Here is a 15,277-nt window from a genome sequence, read left to right on the forward strand (position 1 = left end):
GCGAGATAAGACGGGGGTAGGGTGGGGGGGAGGTGTTGAGAGCAGATCAGGCCAAGTGGACCCAGCGATACATATGGTCTAGAGCAGGGGTCTCAAACACGCGGCCCCTCCGGCTGCTTCTTGCGGTCCGCAGGCACAGACCCCGTAACTATTGGGGCTCTCTCCAGCAGCCGCCGACATCAGCGCTGTAATGCAGTGTATTGCCGCGCAGAGACCGGCTCTCTGCACAGCAATACCAGTGTCAGCTGCCGGCCTATCAGAGGCCAGCAGCTGACCTCTGCGTACCAGCGCAGCTGCGTATGACGTCACTGCCATGCGCAGTTTGGACACACCTCATTTAAAGATTTTTCTGTATTTTCATGACTATGAAAATTGTACATTCACACTGAAGGCATCAAAACTATGAATTAACACATGTGGAATTATATAGTTAACAAAAAAGTGTGAAACAACTGAAAATATGTCTTATATTCCAGGTTCTTCAAAGTAGCCACCTTTTGCTTTGATGACTGCTTTGCACACTCTTGGCATTCTCTTGATGAGCTTCAAGAGGTAGTCACCGGAAATGGTTTTCAATTCACAGGTGTGCCCTGTCAGGTTTCATAAGTGGGATTTCTTGCCTTATAAATGGGGTTGGGACCATCAGTTGTGTTGTGCAGAAGTCTGGTTGATACACAGCTGATAGTCCTACTGAATAGACTGTTAAAATTTGTATTATGGCATGAAAAAAGCAGCTAAGTAAAGAAAAATGAGTGGCCATCATTACTTTAAGAAATGAAGGTCAGTCAGTGTGAAAAATTGGGAAAACTTTGAAAGAGTCCCCAAGTGCAGTTGCAAAAAACATAAAAGGGCTGCAAAGAAACTGGCTCACATGAGGACGGCCCCAGGAAAGGAAGACCAAGAGTCACCTCTGCTTCTGAGGATAAGTTTATCCGAGTCACCAGCCTCAGAAATCGCAGGTTAACAGCAGCTCAGATTAGAGACCAGATCAATGCCACACAGAGTTCTAGCAGCAGACACATCTCTTCAACAACTGTTAAGAGGAGACTTTGTGCAGCAGGCCTTCATGGTAAAATAGCTGCTAGGAAACCACTGCTAAGGACAGGCAACAAGCAGAAGAGACTTGTTTGGGCTAAAGAACACAAAGAATGGACATTAGACCAGTGGAAATCTGAGCTTTGGTCTGATGAGTCCAAATTTGAGATCTTTGGTTCCAACCACCATGTCTTTGTGCGACGCAGAAAAGGTGAACGGATGGACTCTACATGCCTGGTTCCCACCGTGAAGCATGGAGGAGGAGGTGTGATGGTGTGGGGGTACTTTGCTGGTGACACTGTTGGGGATTTATTCAAAATTGAAGGCATACTGAACCAGCATGGCTACCACAGCATCTTGCAGCGGCATGCTATTCCATCCGGTTTGTGTTTAGTTGGACCATCATTTATTTTTCAACAGGACAATGACCCCAAACACACCTCCAGGCTGTGTAAGGGCTATTTGACCAAGAAGGAGAGTGATGGGGTGCTATGCCAGATGACCTGGCCTCCACAGTCACCAGACCTGAACCCAATCGAGATGGTTTGGGGTGAGCTGGACCGCAGAGTGAAGGCAAAAGGGCCAACAAATGCTAAGCATCTCTGGGAACTCCTTCAAGATTGTTGGAAGACCATTTCCGGTGACTACCTCTTGAAGCTCATCAAGAGAATGCCAAGAGTGTGCAAAGCAGTCATCAAAGCAAGAGGTGGCTACTTTGAAGAACCTAGAATATAAGACATATTTTCAGTTGTTTCACACTTTTTTGTTAAGTATATAATTCCACATGCGTTAATTCATAGTTTTGATGCCTTCAGTGTGAATGTACAATTTTCATAGTCATGAAAATACAGAAAAATCTTTAAATGAAAAGGTGTGTCCAAACTTTTGGTCTGTACTGTATAGGAAATGAGAAGGGTTTTGTTAGTATTGTCACGAGCCTCTCTATGCTGGACAAAACCTGTTTGGTCAGTATGCATAGATTTGGGAAGGAAGGGACCTAATCAATTAACAATAATTTTGGAGAACATTTTTATGTCTACGTTGATTAAAGAGATAGATCAAAAGTTGGAGCATAGGGTTGTATCCCTCCTAGGTTTTGGGATGGCTGAGATAGTGGAAGATAGTGCTTGAGGAGTAAATGGGCAGTTATACTGTTTGACTTTTTGAATGCAAAAATGGCTGGAATCAAGGCAGGACACCATGTTGTGCTTGGAGAGCCTCTGATGTATCTAAACAATGGAAAACCCCACAAGTGACCCCATTTTGGAAACTAGACATGCCATTTTGGAAACAACTTGAACCCCCAGGTGCTTCACAGAAATTTATAACGTAGAGCCGTGAAATTAAAAAAATCCCATTTTTTCCACAAAAATGTTCTTTTAGCCGATTTTTTATTTTCACAAGGCTAACAGGAGAAAATGGAACCCAAAATTAGTTTTGCAATTTCTCCTTAGCTGTACACCAATCCCCATATGTGGGGGAAAACTACTGTTTGGGTGCATGGCAGGGCTCGGAAGGGAAGGAGCACCGTTTGATTTTTTGAATGCAAAAATGGCTGGAATCGAGAGTGAACACCATGTCGCGTTAGGAGAGCCCCTGATGTGCCTAAACAGTGGACACACCCCACAAGTGACCCCATTTTGGAAACTCAAAGAATTTATCTAGATGTGTGGTGAGCACCTTGAACCCATAGGTGCTTCAAAGAAGTTTATAACGTAGAGCCATGAAAATAAGAACTCAAATTTACCCACAAAAATGTTGTTTTAGCCCTGAACTTTTTATTTTCACAAGGGTAACAGGAGAAAAAAGACCCCAAAATTTGTTGTGCAATTTTTCCTGAAACCACCGATACCCCTTATTTGGGAGAAATCTACTGTTTGGACACACTGCCGAGCTAAAAAAAACAAAGGAAGGAGTGATGTTTTTGAGTGCAGACTTTGATGGAATGGTCTGCCGATGCCATGTCATGTTCAGAAAGCCCCTGATGTGCCTAAACAGTAGAAACCGCCCACAAGTGACCTTATTTTGGAAACTAGACCTCGAAAGGAATTTATCTAGATGTGTGGTGAGCACCTTGAACCCACAAGTGCTTCACAGAATTTAACAACGTTGAACCATGAAAAAGAAAAAATTTGATTATTACCACAAAAATGTTGCTTATGCCCAATTTGTTTTCATTTTCACAAGGGTAGCAAGGGAAAATGGACTCTGAAATGTGTTGTGCAATTTCTCCTGAGAACGCGAATACCCAGTATGTGGTAAGAAACTACTGTTCAGACGCACTGCCGAGCGCCAAAAGGAAGAAGTGACATTTTGGAACACAGACTTTGATGGAATTGTTTGCGGGCACCATGATGCATTTTCAGAGTCCTTGAGGTGCCAAAACAGTAGAAGCCCTCCACAACTGACCCTGTATTGAAATCGATCTACTGTTTTCTTGCTCTCACCCTTCCTGAGCAGCTGCCCAATTAGTGTTCTAGGGAGTCCACTCTGATTTTTGCGCACAGTACCGCAGGCTGTGGTGGCTCTGGCAGAAAGGGATTTAAAAAGTGGGATGCTGGTATAAAAGTTATCGACACAGAGGTAATAACCTTGATCCCGCAGAGGGTGCACTAATTCCGACACAATTTTCCCACTCTCAGGACAGGGGGCATTCAGGTGATAGAATAAGGTTGTCCTTCCCTTCATAAACCTTAAATCTGTGTGTGTAACCTGAGGTACTATAGCAGTTTGTAATTCCGTGCCAGGCCCTCTTACTGGACAGGTATTGCCAGAAATTGAGCCTCCTCTTGAAATGTATTAGGCATTCATCTACGCAGACGTCTCTTTGGGGAACGTACACCTCAGCAAACTTGTTGCTGAAGTGATCAATGACCGGACAAACTTTGATAAGCTGATCAAAGTTGGGGTCATCTTGGGGTGGACATTGTGCAATATCGTTGTAATGCAAAAATTTGTGAATGGCCTCAAAGCGTGTCCAGGGCATAGTCATGTGGAACAGTGGAGTGTTATATAAAACGTCAACACTCTAATATTGCCAAATTTCTGACTTCTTTACTATTCCCATGTGAAGAACAAGGCTCCAAAACTTCATAATTTCTACTGATTCTACAGGAGTCCAGTTGGCAAATGGAGTGGGATTTTGTGATAAAAATTGTTGGGAGTACAAGTTTGTCTGGACCACCTTGAGATCTACAAAATTGGCAGAGAAAGACTTTGAAAAAAGTCCATTTCTGTGAGGCTGGTAGTGTCAAATTGAATTCCTGATTGCGCCACAAAATCAGGAATCTGTGGCTCATAATCTTTGGGGGATGAGGTCCATACAAGGTCAGTAACAGTGGGCTCTGGATCATTTGCTGTCCTTGGGTGTCTGTGCGGTGGTTCTGTATCACTTGAGGAGGAGGAAAAATAAAGGAAGGTGAGATCCTCTCCTTATCAGTGTCAGAGGCAAGGAAGGCATATGCCTGGTACGGCACCCATCTTTCCATATGTGTGACCTATCTTGCCATTCCTATCATCTGCACTAACCTGGTAAGGCACCCATCTTTCCATATGTGTGACCTATCATCTGCACTAACCTGGTACGACACCCATCTTTCCTCTCATCTCACCTCCTCCTCAGAACTATTCCTCAATATTCAGTACTGTGTCTCCAAACACAGACAGCCACCTCACGCCCTTTTCTGCTCCCACCTGCTAACACTTTCTCTGCTCCTTTTGACTGCCGGCAATATCTCTCCAAACCCTTGTCCTCCTCACCACATCCCCACAGTTACTTCCACCTCCTATCCACGATCTGTCACAAACTCTCGCAACCCTTCTAACCTTATTCCCATCTGCCCAGCCCCACTAACAGGAGCTCTATGGAACGCTCCCTCCGTGTGCAACAAACTTTCCTATATCCATGATCTTTTCATTACTAACAAACTCTCCTTCCTCGGCATCACTGAAACCCGGCTCAACCCCTCTGACACGGCCTCCCCAGCTGCACTTTCGTATGGTGGATTCCATCTTTCTCACACCCTTCGCTCCAATGGCAAGCATGGTGGAGGAGTAGGATTTCTCCTGTCAGGCAACTACTCCTTCACTCATACCCCACTGCCACCCTCCAATACTCTCCCCTCCTTTGAGGTGCACTGTATGCGCATCTACTCCCCCTCCAACTGGCCGTCATTTACCGCCCCCCAGGACTAGCGACCACCTTCTTTGACCACTTCACCACCAGGCTGCTTCATTTCCTTTCCGCTGACACCCCCACTATCATCATGGGTGACTTCAACATCCCCATTGATACTTCCCACTCATCTGTCTCCAAGCTTCTATCCCTCACTTCTTCCTTTGGCCTTGCTCAATGGTCTTTTGCCCCCACTCACAAAGATGGCCACACATTGGACCTCATCTTCACCTGCCTCTGTTCCCTATCTAACCTCTCCCTCTTTCTGACCACAACCTACTCACATTCTCTACCCTCTCCTCTCCAGGTGCTCAAGCCCCACTCCACAAACTTGCACACCCTCACAGAAATCTCAAACACCTTGACCTACACTCACTCTCTGAATCCCTTCTCCCTCTCACAGAAATAAGTTCATTACACGATGCAAATGCTGCTGTCACTTTATATAACATATATAACACCACAACAGCTGCAGCTCTCAATTCGGTCACCCCCTCACACATACCACAGTTCGCCCACTCAACCGGCAACCTTGGCACACCAACCTGACTAAAGAACTGCGAAGGGCCTCCAGGGTTGCTGAGCGAAAATGGAAAAAAACCCACTCCAATGAGCACTTCATCGCATTCAAACAGTCCCTCACTATTTTCAAGTCCACACTCACTGCAGCAAAACAAACATACTTCTCATCTATCATATCCTCCCTGTCTCACAACCCTAAACAGCTATTCAAAACTTTCAATTCTCTCCTCCGTCCCCCAGTGCCTCCTCCCTCTCCTCTCATCTCAGCCGTAGACTTTGCCACATTCTTCAAGCAGAAGATTGATAACATCAGACAAAGCTTTTGCCTAAAGTCCCAACAGCTCCTCCTCACACCTACTCAATCCTTCTCCTCCAAAACCAGCTTCTCCACCATTACGGAAGATCAACTCTCCACTTAACTCTCCAAATCACACCTCACCACCTGTGAACTTGACCCAATCCCGTCACACCTCATCCCTAACCTTACCACTATCCTCATCCCAACCCTAACCCACCTTTTCAACCTGTCACTAACAACTGGTGTCTTCCCCTCATGCTTCAAACATGCCACGATCACACCCATCCTCAAAAACCCATCCCTTGACCCATCCTCTCTGTCTAGCTATCGCTCCATATCACTTCTCCCCTATGCCTCAAAACTACTGGAACATGTCCATTCGGAACTGTCCTCCCACCTCTCCTTCTGCTCCCTCTTTGACCGCCTCCAATCTGGCTTCCGACCACACCACTCCACTGAAACTGCCCTGACTAAAGTCACCAACGACCTACTTACTGCCAGATCCAAGCGACACTACTCTGTCCTCCTCCTCCTGGACCTGTCATCTGCCTTTGACACAGTCAACCATTCCCTCTTACTACAGACTCTCTCATCTCTTGGTATCACAGACTTGGCCCTATCTTGGATCTCTTCATACCTAACAGACCAGACATTCAGTGTCTCCCACTCACACACCACCTCCTCATCTCGCCCCCTATCTGTCGGTGTCCCCCAGGGTTCAGTCCTAGGACCCCTGCTCTTCTCCATCTACACCTTCGGCCTGGGACAGCTCATAGAGTCCCATGGCTTTCAGTATCAGCTCTATGCTGATGACACACAGATCTGCCTCTCTGGACCCGATATCTCCTCCCTACTAACCAAAATCCCACAATGTCTGTCCGCCATTTCATACTTCTTCTCTGACAGATTTCTAAAACATAACATGTAGAAAACTGAATTCATCATCTTTTCGTTTCACTCAACTCCCCCCAACTGACCTATCCATCAAAGTCAACGGCTGCCCACTCTCCCCAGTCCTGCAAGCCTGCTGCCTCTGGGTAATCCTGGACTCTAACCTCTCCTTTAAACCACATATCCAAGCCCTTTCTGCTTCCTGCCGACTCCAACTCAAAAATATCTCCCGGATCCACACATTCCTCAACCACGAATCTGCAAAAACACTAGTGCATGCCCTCATCATCTCCAGCCTAGACTACTGCAACCTCTTGCTCAGTAGCCTCCCTTCTGCCACTCTCGCACCCCTCCAATCTATCCTAAACTCTACTGCCCGACTAATCCACCGGTCCCCCCGCTATTCCCCGGCCTCTCCTCTCTGTCAATCCCTTCACTGGCTCCCCATTGCCTAGAGACTCCAGTTCAAAACCCTAACCACGGCATACAAAGCCATCCACAATCTGTCTCCTCCATACATCTGTGACCTAGTCTCCCAGTACTTACCTACACGCAGCCTCCGATCCTCACAAGATCTCCTTCTCTACTCCCCTCTTATCTCCTCTTCCCACAATCGTATACAAGATTGCTCCCGTACATCTCCCCTACTCTGGAACTCTCTACCCCAACACATCAGACTCTCGCCTACCGTGGAAACCTTCAAAAGGAACCTGAAGACTCACCTCTTCCGACAAGCCTACAACCTGCAGTAACCACCGCTCCACCATACTGCTGCAAGACTAGCTCTACCCTCACCTACTGAATCCTCACCCATCCCGTGTAGACTGTGAGCCCTCGCAGGCAGGGTCCTCGCTCCTCCTGTACCAGTCGCTGACTTGTATTGTTCAAATTTATTGTAATTATTTGTGCTATGTATATCCCTTTCACATGTAAAGCGCCATGGAATGAATGACGCTATAATAATAATAATATTCCTCCTCTGCTGAATACCGTATTTGGGACGTCCTCCATACAGAATAATGGCCCCCACATAGTCCTCCATATAGAATAATGGCCCCCACATAGTCCTCCATATAGAATAATGGCCCCCACATAGTCCTCCATATAGAATAATGGCCCCCACATAGTCCTCCATATAGAATAATGGCCCCCACATAGTCCTCCATACAGAATAATGGCCCCCACATAGTCCTCCATATAGAATAATGGCCCCCACATAGTCCTCCATACAGAATAACGGGCCCACATAGTCCTCCATACAGAATAACGGGCCCACATAGTCCTCCATACAGAATAACGGGCCCACATAGTCCTCCATACAGAATAACGGGCCCACATAGTCCTCCATACAGAATAACGGGCTCACATAGTCCTCCATACAGAATAACGGACCCACATAGTCCTCCATACAGAATAACGGACCCACATAGTCCTCCATACAGAATAACGGGCCCACATAGTCCTCCATACAGAATAACGGGCCCACATAGTCCTCCATACAGAATAACGGGCCCACATAGTCCTCCATACAGAATAACGGGCCCACATAGTCCTCCATACAGAATAAAGGGCCCCACATAGTCCTCCATACAGAATAATGGGCCCCACATAGTCCTCCATACAGAATAATGGGCCCCACATAGTCCTCCATACAGAATAACGACCCCACATAGTCCTCCATACAGAATAACGGGCCCACATAGTCCTCCATACAGAATAATGGGCCCACATAGGGATGGTGATTCTGGTGTCGGGGCCCAGATTTGGCCCAAGGGCCAGAGTTTGACGCATATGCTCTATATGGAATATGACTGCACAGAGCGCTGCTCCATTCAGCAGAACAAAGGTATAACCGACCTATACAAACAAAACCTCCCCTGTGTAGACAGGGACCTATGGATATATACACATTGTAATCGCAAAGTGACTACAGTGTGAATTATCACTGGGAAAACGACCATAGCAGCGCCCTCTATGTCTACACATGGACCGTACAAAGTGAGTGTCCTGCGGACGACTGGAGGCGAGTAACCTAGCAACCCCATCCCACTGACACAGCAGGAGAAGCCGGCCCCATGCTGGAGCACCACTGCCACATCCTCTATAAACGTCTCTCCACTTTCCGATCCCACATTATCAGTACCCCGCTTTGCGTTCCAAGCCTCCACCAAACTCCTGTCAGTGATTGGTCCAGCGTGGAATCCTCTATTCTGATTGGGTAAAAGAAGGTCCTTACGTAAGAGTGATGCAATGCTGAATAAAGCGTGTAGGGGTAACTATGCTAATGCCTGCTGAGGGAAGACAAATAAAATCGCCATTTAATGGAAATGTGTATTTTTTAGTGTACAATAATAACACAGCACATGTCGTAGATAGCTCAAAGGGAATTAAACGGGACGTTGGAAGTCAGTAGTGGCTGATGTACTTTTTTCGGCGCCAAGGACAGACCGGTGTGAGGAAAGTTTCGTCTCCTGTCTTTCCCGTCTATGCCGGCGCTGCAGCTGAGCCATGCCGACTGTCAGTGTGAAGAGAGACCTCCTGTACCAGGCCCTGGGCCGGACATACAGTAGGTGGCGGCCTGTGCCTGCACGCAGGATACACGTGTGACCGGTGTGGATGTGGGTGACGTGTGTGCACTGAGGAGACTATATGGAGCCATAATGACCTGCAGTGACTGAGTGATCAGTTATTGGTGATAAGTGATGGTGCTGATAGGGACCCATCACTATTGGCTAATAGATGTCTAAATTAGCAAGCAACGCTGTTACCCTCCTCCCAGGGCCAGTACTGCGACTCCACCGCTGCCACGGTCTGTAGTGATTGGCTGCAGCGGCGGAGCTGCATCACTGCTGCAGCCAATCACTGGGCTCAGTAGCTGTTGACATTTACATCTTCAGAGCCGCTGAACTCAGTATTTGACTGCTATGATGATTGTTGTCCACTGTAGATGTGACATCACCGCTGCAGCCAATCATTAAAGACCAGAGCAGCAGTGGAGAGGCATCCTTGAGGCAGGGGAAAATGAATAACAGCAGTTCGGTCCCCAGTTTACTACTCTTGGCAGCAAATTCCCTGTTTGCACGGGGGGATCTGCCAACAACAAATATTTTTGAGCTTTGACAAAGATCGCCGGAAACGCGTCTGAAACGCGTTGTATTTGTTGCTCAATTTTATGATTCTCTCTATCATGGATTTGTCATTTTAAAGATTCTTCAATAAATGAATAAATTCTTCTTTTACCGGAGTTGGAAGCCACTTTTTTCTTCCATTAAAATATTTTTTATGGTTTCCTAAGAGATGAGATCTCTGCCGGTGATCGGAGAGCAGCTGCCATATCACGTCTTCATTCGTTATCTGCTTGACTAATAGAGGCTGTAATAGACTGTCACTTCCTGATGCCGGTGTGGAGGCAGTAGATCACCTTGTCTGTCCTTTCTTTTCCAGCTGATGAAGAGTTTGATGAGCTCTGCTTTGAATTTGGGCTGGAGTTAGATGAGATTGTAAGTATTTTTTTGCTACACTTGTTTTTAAGAATTTTTGATTTTTTTTTCCTTTCAAGTTATTTAAATAAAAATAAATATATTCCTGAAATGTTGCAGTTTTCTGGCCCCATTCTAGGCTGACACTTCCTGTTCAGTGGAGATTCTTTCTATGTGGTTTTCTCAAAAAGGGTTTTACTATATGTAGATATTACAGATTCCACCATTTACAGTGGGTCATTTCACATCTCCTCTTCTCCCCCTCTCTGCACAAGGACCTCTGCACGAATCACAGACCATGCTCAGACCACGCTCCCATGGAAGTCAATGCAAAATCACCAGTCTGGTGTTTTCCATAGTCCAATGCTGTCAAGTTTATCTCTAGATACCATTTACATCAGCTCAGACAATATCCTCCCCATGTTATATATGAAAACATTCCCTTTTAAGAAGTTTTCCAGCTTAAAAGGGTTGTCCAGGACTATTTTCTGTTTTTTTTTTTTTTTTTTTTACTATGGGCCTAAAAACTAATAGGTGGGTAGTTGCAAAGAGAGGCAACTATCTGCCTGTTGTATCGGCTCAGAGTGGTCACCGACTGCTGCTGCTGGTGATTCAGCTGGTCCACGTCAACAAAGCAGCTCTTCTTCTGCTCTGCTCTGCTGACAGGTGTGACTGCTGACATCATACTGATTGACAGTCGGCTCCCCGCAGTTAGGCAGCGGAGAGCCAGCTGTATAATCAGCATGACATCGGCAGAGATGCCCCGTCAACAGAGCAGAACAGAAGAGAAGCTACTGATCTGTCAACGTGATGTCAGCAGAAGCTGCTGAATCTCTGGGCTCTGTGCTGGCAGACACTGGCTCCGGGCACAGCAGGCAGGTGGTTAGCAACTACCTGCTTGTTAGTTCTTAGGTCTGTAGTAAAAAAAATGAAATGGTCCTGGATAACCCCTTTTAATAAACCCATATATACTGTATCAGAGAATTCGGGATCCTCATCTTGGCCAGAGTGGAGAGACCCTACAGAGAGCGATTAACAGGACACTTCAAGATGTGGTTATTATCCTCAAACACTTTTCTTCTGAGTGTTGATTGCTCAGGCCGGACAAACCCTTTTAAAGTGGTTGTTGCCTTTCAGAAAATCTTCGTCCGCAACTGCAGTTTATTATACAACAAAACCAAAAAACTTGCTTCACTCACCATCCCCGGGTCCAGTGCTGAGTCTCCACTGCAGCTCCTGGTTTTCGGTATTGGTTGCGGCGCTGGCATCATGTTGACAGCGTGGCGGGTGAGCTCTGTGGCTCTGAGCGGGGTGTCCCGTGTATACGGGCAGAGACGCCAAACTCACTTAATAGTTGCTGTGCTTTCGATGCAATGTCAGCACTTTAGATGCAATGTCAGCGCCGCAGTCAATACCGGCCACAAGGGGCAGTAGTAGATATTCAGCGCTAGACTAAGCACGTTTTTTTTTTTTTAACTGCCTCAGGGGACCAGGATTTTCTGAAATGGGACATCCTTTTATTGTTGTCTTTCACAGGCAGAAATTGCACAAACACCAATAATGTATTGAAACTGGTAAAAGGATAGTGTAGTAGTTGCCCAATGCAACCAATTATGTCCCTGTGAGTATTTCCAGAATTGAAAATCATTCCATAGCCATAGATTAGGGTATAATGTACTAATTGCTGGTGGTCCGACTATTGGGACCCCCAGCGATCCTGAGTACAGGGCACTACATAGCTCCATTCAGAATAGAGCAGGGGTGGGCATGCTTCATGGGACTGTCAGAGAAAGCCGACTACAGTGGGCCACTCTTTCCAATAGTCCCGTAGACAATGAATGGAGCAGAGGTCAAGCATGAGGACCTCCTCACCATTCAAGATAAAGCTCATCCCATTCTATGGATCCAGAGCCCTGTTCTTCGGATCTCTGGGGCTTTCAGCGTGTGAACCCCATAGATCAGTAAGTTATCCTCTATCTAATTCTGGGCATACCCCTTCAATCTTACAAATGACCTTTGAAAAATGAGACTCTCATTGCTTACCATTGACAATGATACCACTTATATTCTGTGCACCAGACAGATCATTTAGAAATAAATGAATAAAAATGTATATATATATAATTAATATATAACCACCTAAAAGCCTGAAAAATAATTTGACTTTAGTGAAGCCCAGTCTCCCACCTGCTTTTCTGTCCTACACACAAGGGGCAGGAAGCTGAGATCTGGGGCGCAGAACTAACATAACATGAGCAAAGGGGGTGATTCATTAATATTTTCCTCCTAGTTTTACTTCTTAGTAATTTGAATCCACAATACCTTTTTTCTTGTGAGTATCGTTGATGTGGAGGAGGAGTAAATCAAGGAGAATTATATTTTTTACCATTTCAGACCTCCGAGAGAGAAATCCTCAGCAAAGAAAAAGGTGATGGAAAGTTGGATGGAGCATCAGACATTATTCTCTTCAAGATTGATGTACCTGCCAACCGCTATGATCTCTTGTGCCTGGAGGGACTGGTTCGTGGGCTGCAAGTATTTAAAGAGAGGTACGGTATGGAAAAATGACAGATCTTCCTACTGTTGTTTGGGATGTGCATTTTTTATATTTGTGTATTGTAGTGTTTTATTGCCAGTCAGAGTAAAATGACTGGCATCCATAGTGTCACACTCCACAGACAATATGGTGACAGAGGGAGCTGCTCCTGCACTATTGACAGTGATCAGAGTTATCTCTGACCCCGGCCTTTGCTGCAGTGTGTTGCTCTATGTTTCTGCTGACCGCTCTTGTACATGCACCATCCCCATGTCTTACATACATGGTATATTGCAATATCCATATAGCATCAGAGCTGTAAATGTACAGGAGGCGTGATGCCGAGGGGTTAAATAGGAGGTTGAGTGATGAAAATAATTAAGTCTAACTTCGTTCCGTGTACGGCGCCACTCTTGTCAGTGGGCTGTTTGTGGTATCGCAGCCCAGCCGCTTCCAGAGTTGTGGCCCATGGACAGTGATGGCGCTGTTCATGCAGAATATCAGGCCCTATTGTCTAATCCCGGACAACCTGCACACCATTACACCATTACATGTGTGACTTTCCTCTACAACCACTTGCTTTACCAAACATTGTTAAAGGGGTTGTCCAGTAATTTGACAATCCCGTTTTAAATACTACATTACCCAATTGAAAATGAAAGAGCCTTATACTCACCGCCCATACCGAGGATCGTCTGAGGAAAGTGGGAGCACTGCAGCCCAATAGTGGCCCAATAGTGGCCGCTGATTGGCTGCAGCGCTCGCAATGTCACTGAGAACCGGTGCTGGTACAGGAGGTGAGTATATGGTGTGTATATTGTAGATTGGGCAGTGAAGTAATGGACAACGTCTTTAAAGTGTCTGGCAGCAGGTCCCTTTCTATACAGTATTTGTTTTGTGAACTATTATTCAAGTCTGTATATATTTAGACAGCACCGCAGTTAAAGGGAATCTGTCAGCAGGTTTTTGTTGTGTAATCTGAAGACAGCATCATGTAGCACACTGAATTCAACTATGTGTCACTTATTAGGCTGTGTTTACTTACAATGAAGGCTTTATCACCAGGACATTATCACTGCTTGGACTACAGCACCGCGTGCATACAAGTCTCACCACGCTCCCTGCTGTGATAAGCTCACTGTCTATAGACAATGTACATAGATATCCTGGTGTGGGCAGCTTTCTGAGCTCTGCAACATCTAAAAACTCTGTTTCAGAACCGCTGCTCCCAATAAACAAAGTGACACATCAATGGTATCAGGGTCTCTTTCCCTATATTATGCAGCTCTCAGATGAGGTAGCAAAACCTGGTGGCAGATTTCCTTTAATACTTATGTATTAATATATTTTTATAGGATTGATGCTCCAAGATATAAGAGGATTACACCCGCTGATAGTCAGCTCCAAAGACTGTTCATCACGGAGGAGGTGAGACTCCTATGAGTAAAGCTTCCTTCCCTTATACTTCTGTGTTATGATCGATGTATACCCCTGGACTCCCCCATATACTCAGTCATTCAGTATATGGGAATAGGAGAGGCTCTTCCAATTTTAAGTGTAATTTGTCACTTTGATTCTTTTGTTTACAACTCATTGCCAGGAATACTGCCCCCTGCTGCTGTCACAGAGCAATGGCCGAGCATGCACAGCTCCTCTGAGCTTTATTATCCAGAGGCCGGCCTTGATTTCACACGTGCACTTTCTGGAGCAAGTTAGTTGGAACTGTGCATGGTCGGCCACCATTCCCGGATGGCACAGCGGCCGCTCTCCATGGCAATGAACTTTAAACAATAAGAAGTGACTTGTCTGTGTCAATGCTGAGTCTTGTTTAACCCCTTTTTGACTTTGCGATTTTTCCATTCTTGTGCTTTCGTTTTTTCCTTCCTTTCTTCCCAAAGCCATAACTTTTTTATTTTTCCTTCAATATGGCCATGTAAGGGCTTGTTTTGTTATTTTGCGGGATGAGTTGTACTTTTGAATGACACCACCCATTCTACCATATCGTGTACTGGAAAGCAAAAAAATCTAAGTGCGGTGAAATTGCTAAAAAAGTGCAATTCCACAATTGTTTTTTTTGTTTTTTTTATTCACCATGTTCATTATATGAACATGGTAAGTATGATTCCACAGGTCAGCACGAGTACGCAGATACAAAACATGTATAGTTGTTTTGTTTTTATTTTGTATTTAAGTGGGTAAAAAAAATTCTGAAATTTGTAAGAAAAAAAAATTTGCTTATGTCGCCATTTTCCGAGTACCGGAGTGTCTCAATTTTTCGGGATCTGGGGCTGGGTGAGGGCTTATTTATTGTGCCCTCAGCTGACGTTTTTATACAATGTTTT

General features: G+C 45.5%; 1 protein-coding gene across 2 annotated transcripts in view; it reads left to right on the forward strand.

Annotated features, from left to right (window-relative positions):
• The first annotated feature begins 9,179 nt into the window (after positions 1-9,179).
• Positions 9,180-15,277, forward strand: part of FARSB (phenylalanyl-tRNA synthetase subunit beta) — a 58,917-nt gene continuing 52,819 nt past the window's right edge. Inside the window, exons 1-4 of one of the 2 annotated variants that reach the window (XM_073674611.1) lie at positions 9,180-9,486; positions 10,365-10,420; positions 12,794-12,948; positions 14,291-14,363. In XM_073674611.1, coding sequence (XP_073530712.1) covers positions 9,429-9,486; positions 10,365-10,420; positions 12,794-12,948; positions 14,291-14,363 — 342 coding nt within the window. In that variant the 5' untranslated portion in view covers positions 9,180-9,428. The remainder of the gene's footprint in view (positions 9,487-10,364; positions 10,421-12,793; positions 12,949-14,290; positions 14,364-15,277) is intronic. The other variant, XM_073674612.1, reaches the window with a different exon arrangement.

This window comes from Phyllobates terribilis, unplaced genomic scaffold, assembly GCF_046119375.1.
Source record: "Phyllobates terribilis strain yellow unplaced genomic scaffold, ASM4611937v1 Scaffold_3__8_contigs__length_932513732, whole genome shotgun sequence".
Taxonomy (NCBI): Eukaryota; Metazoa; Chordata; class Amphibia; order Anura; family Dendrobatidae; genus Phyllobates; species Phyllobates terribilis.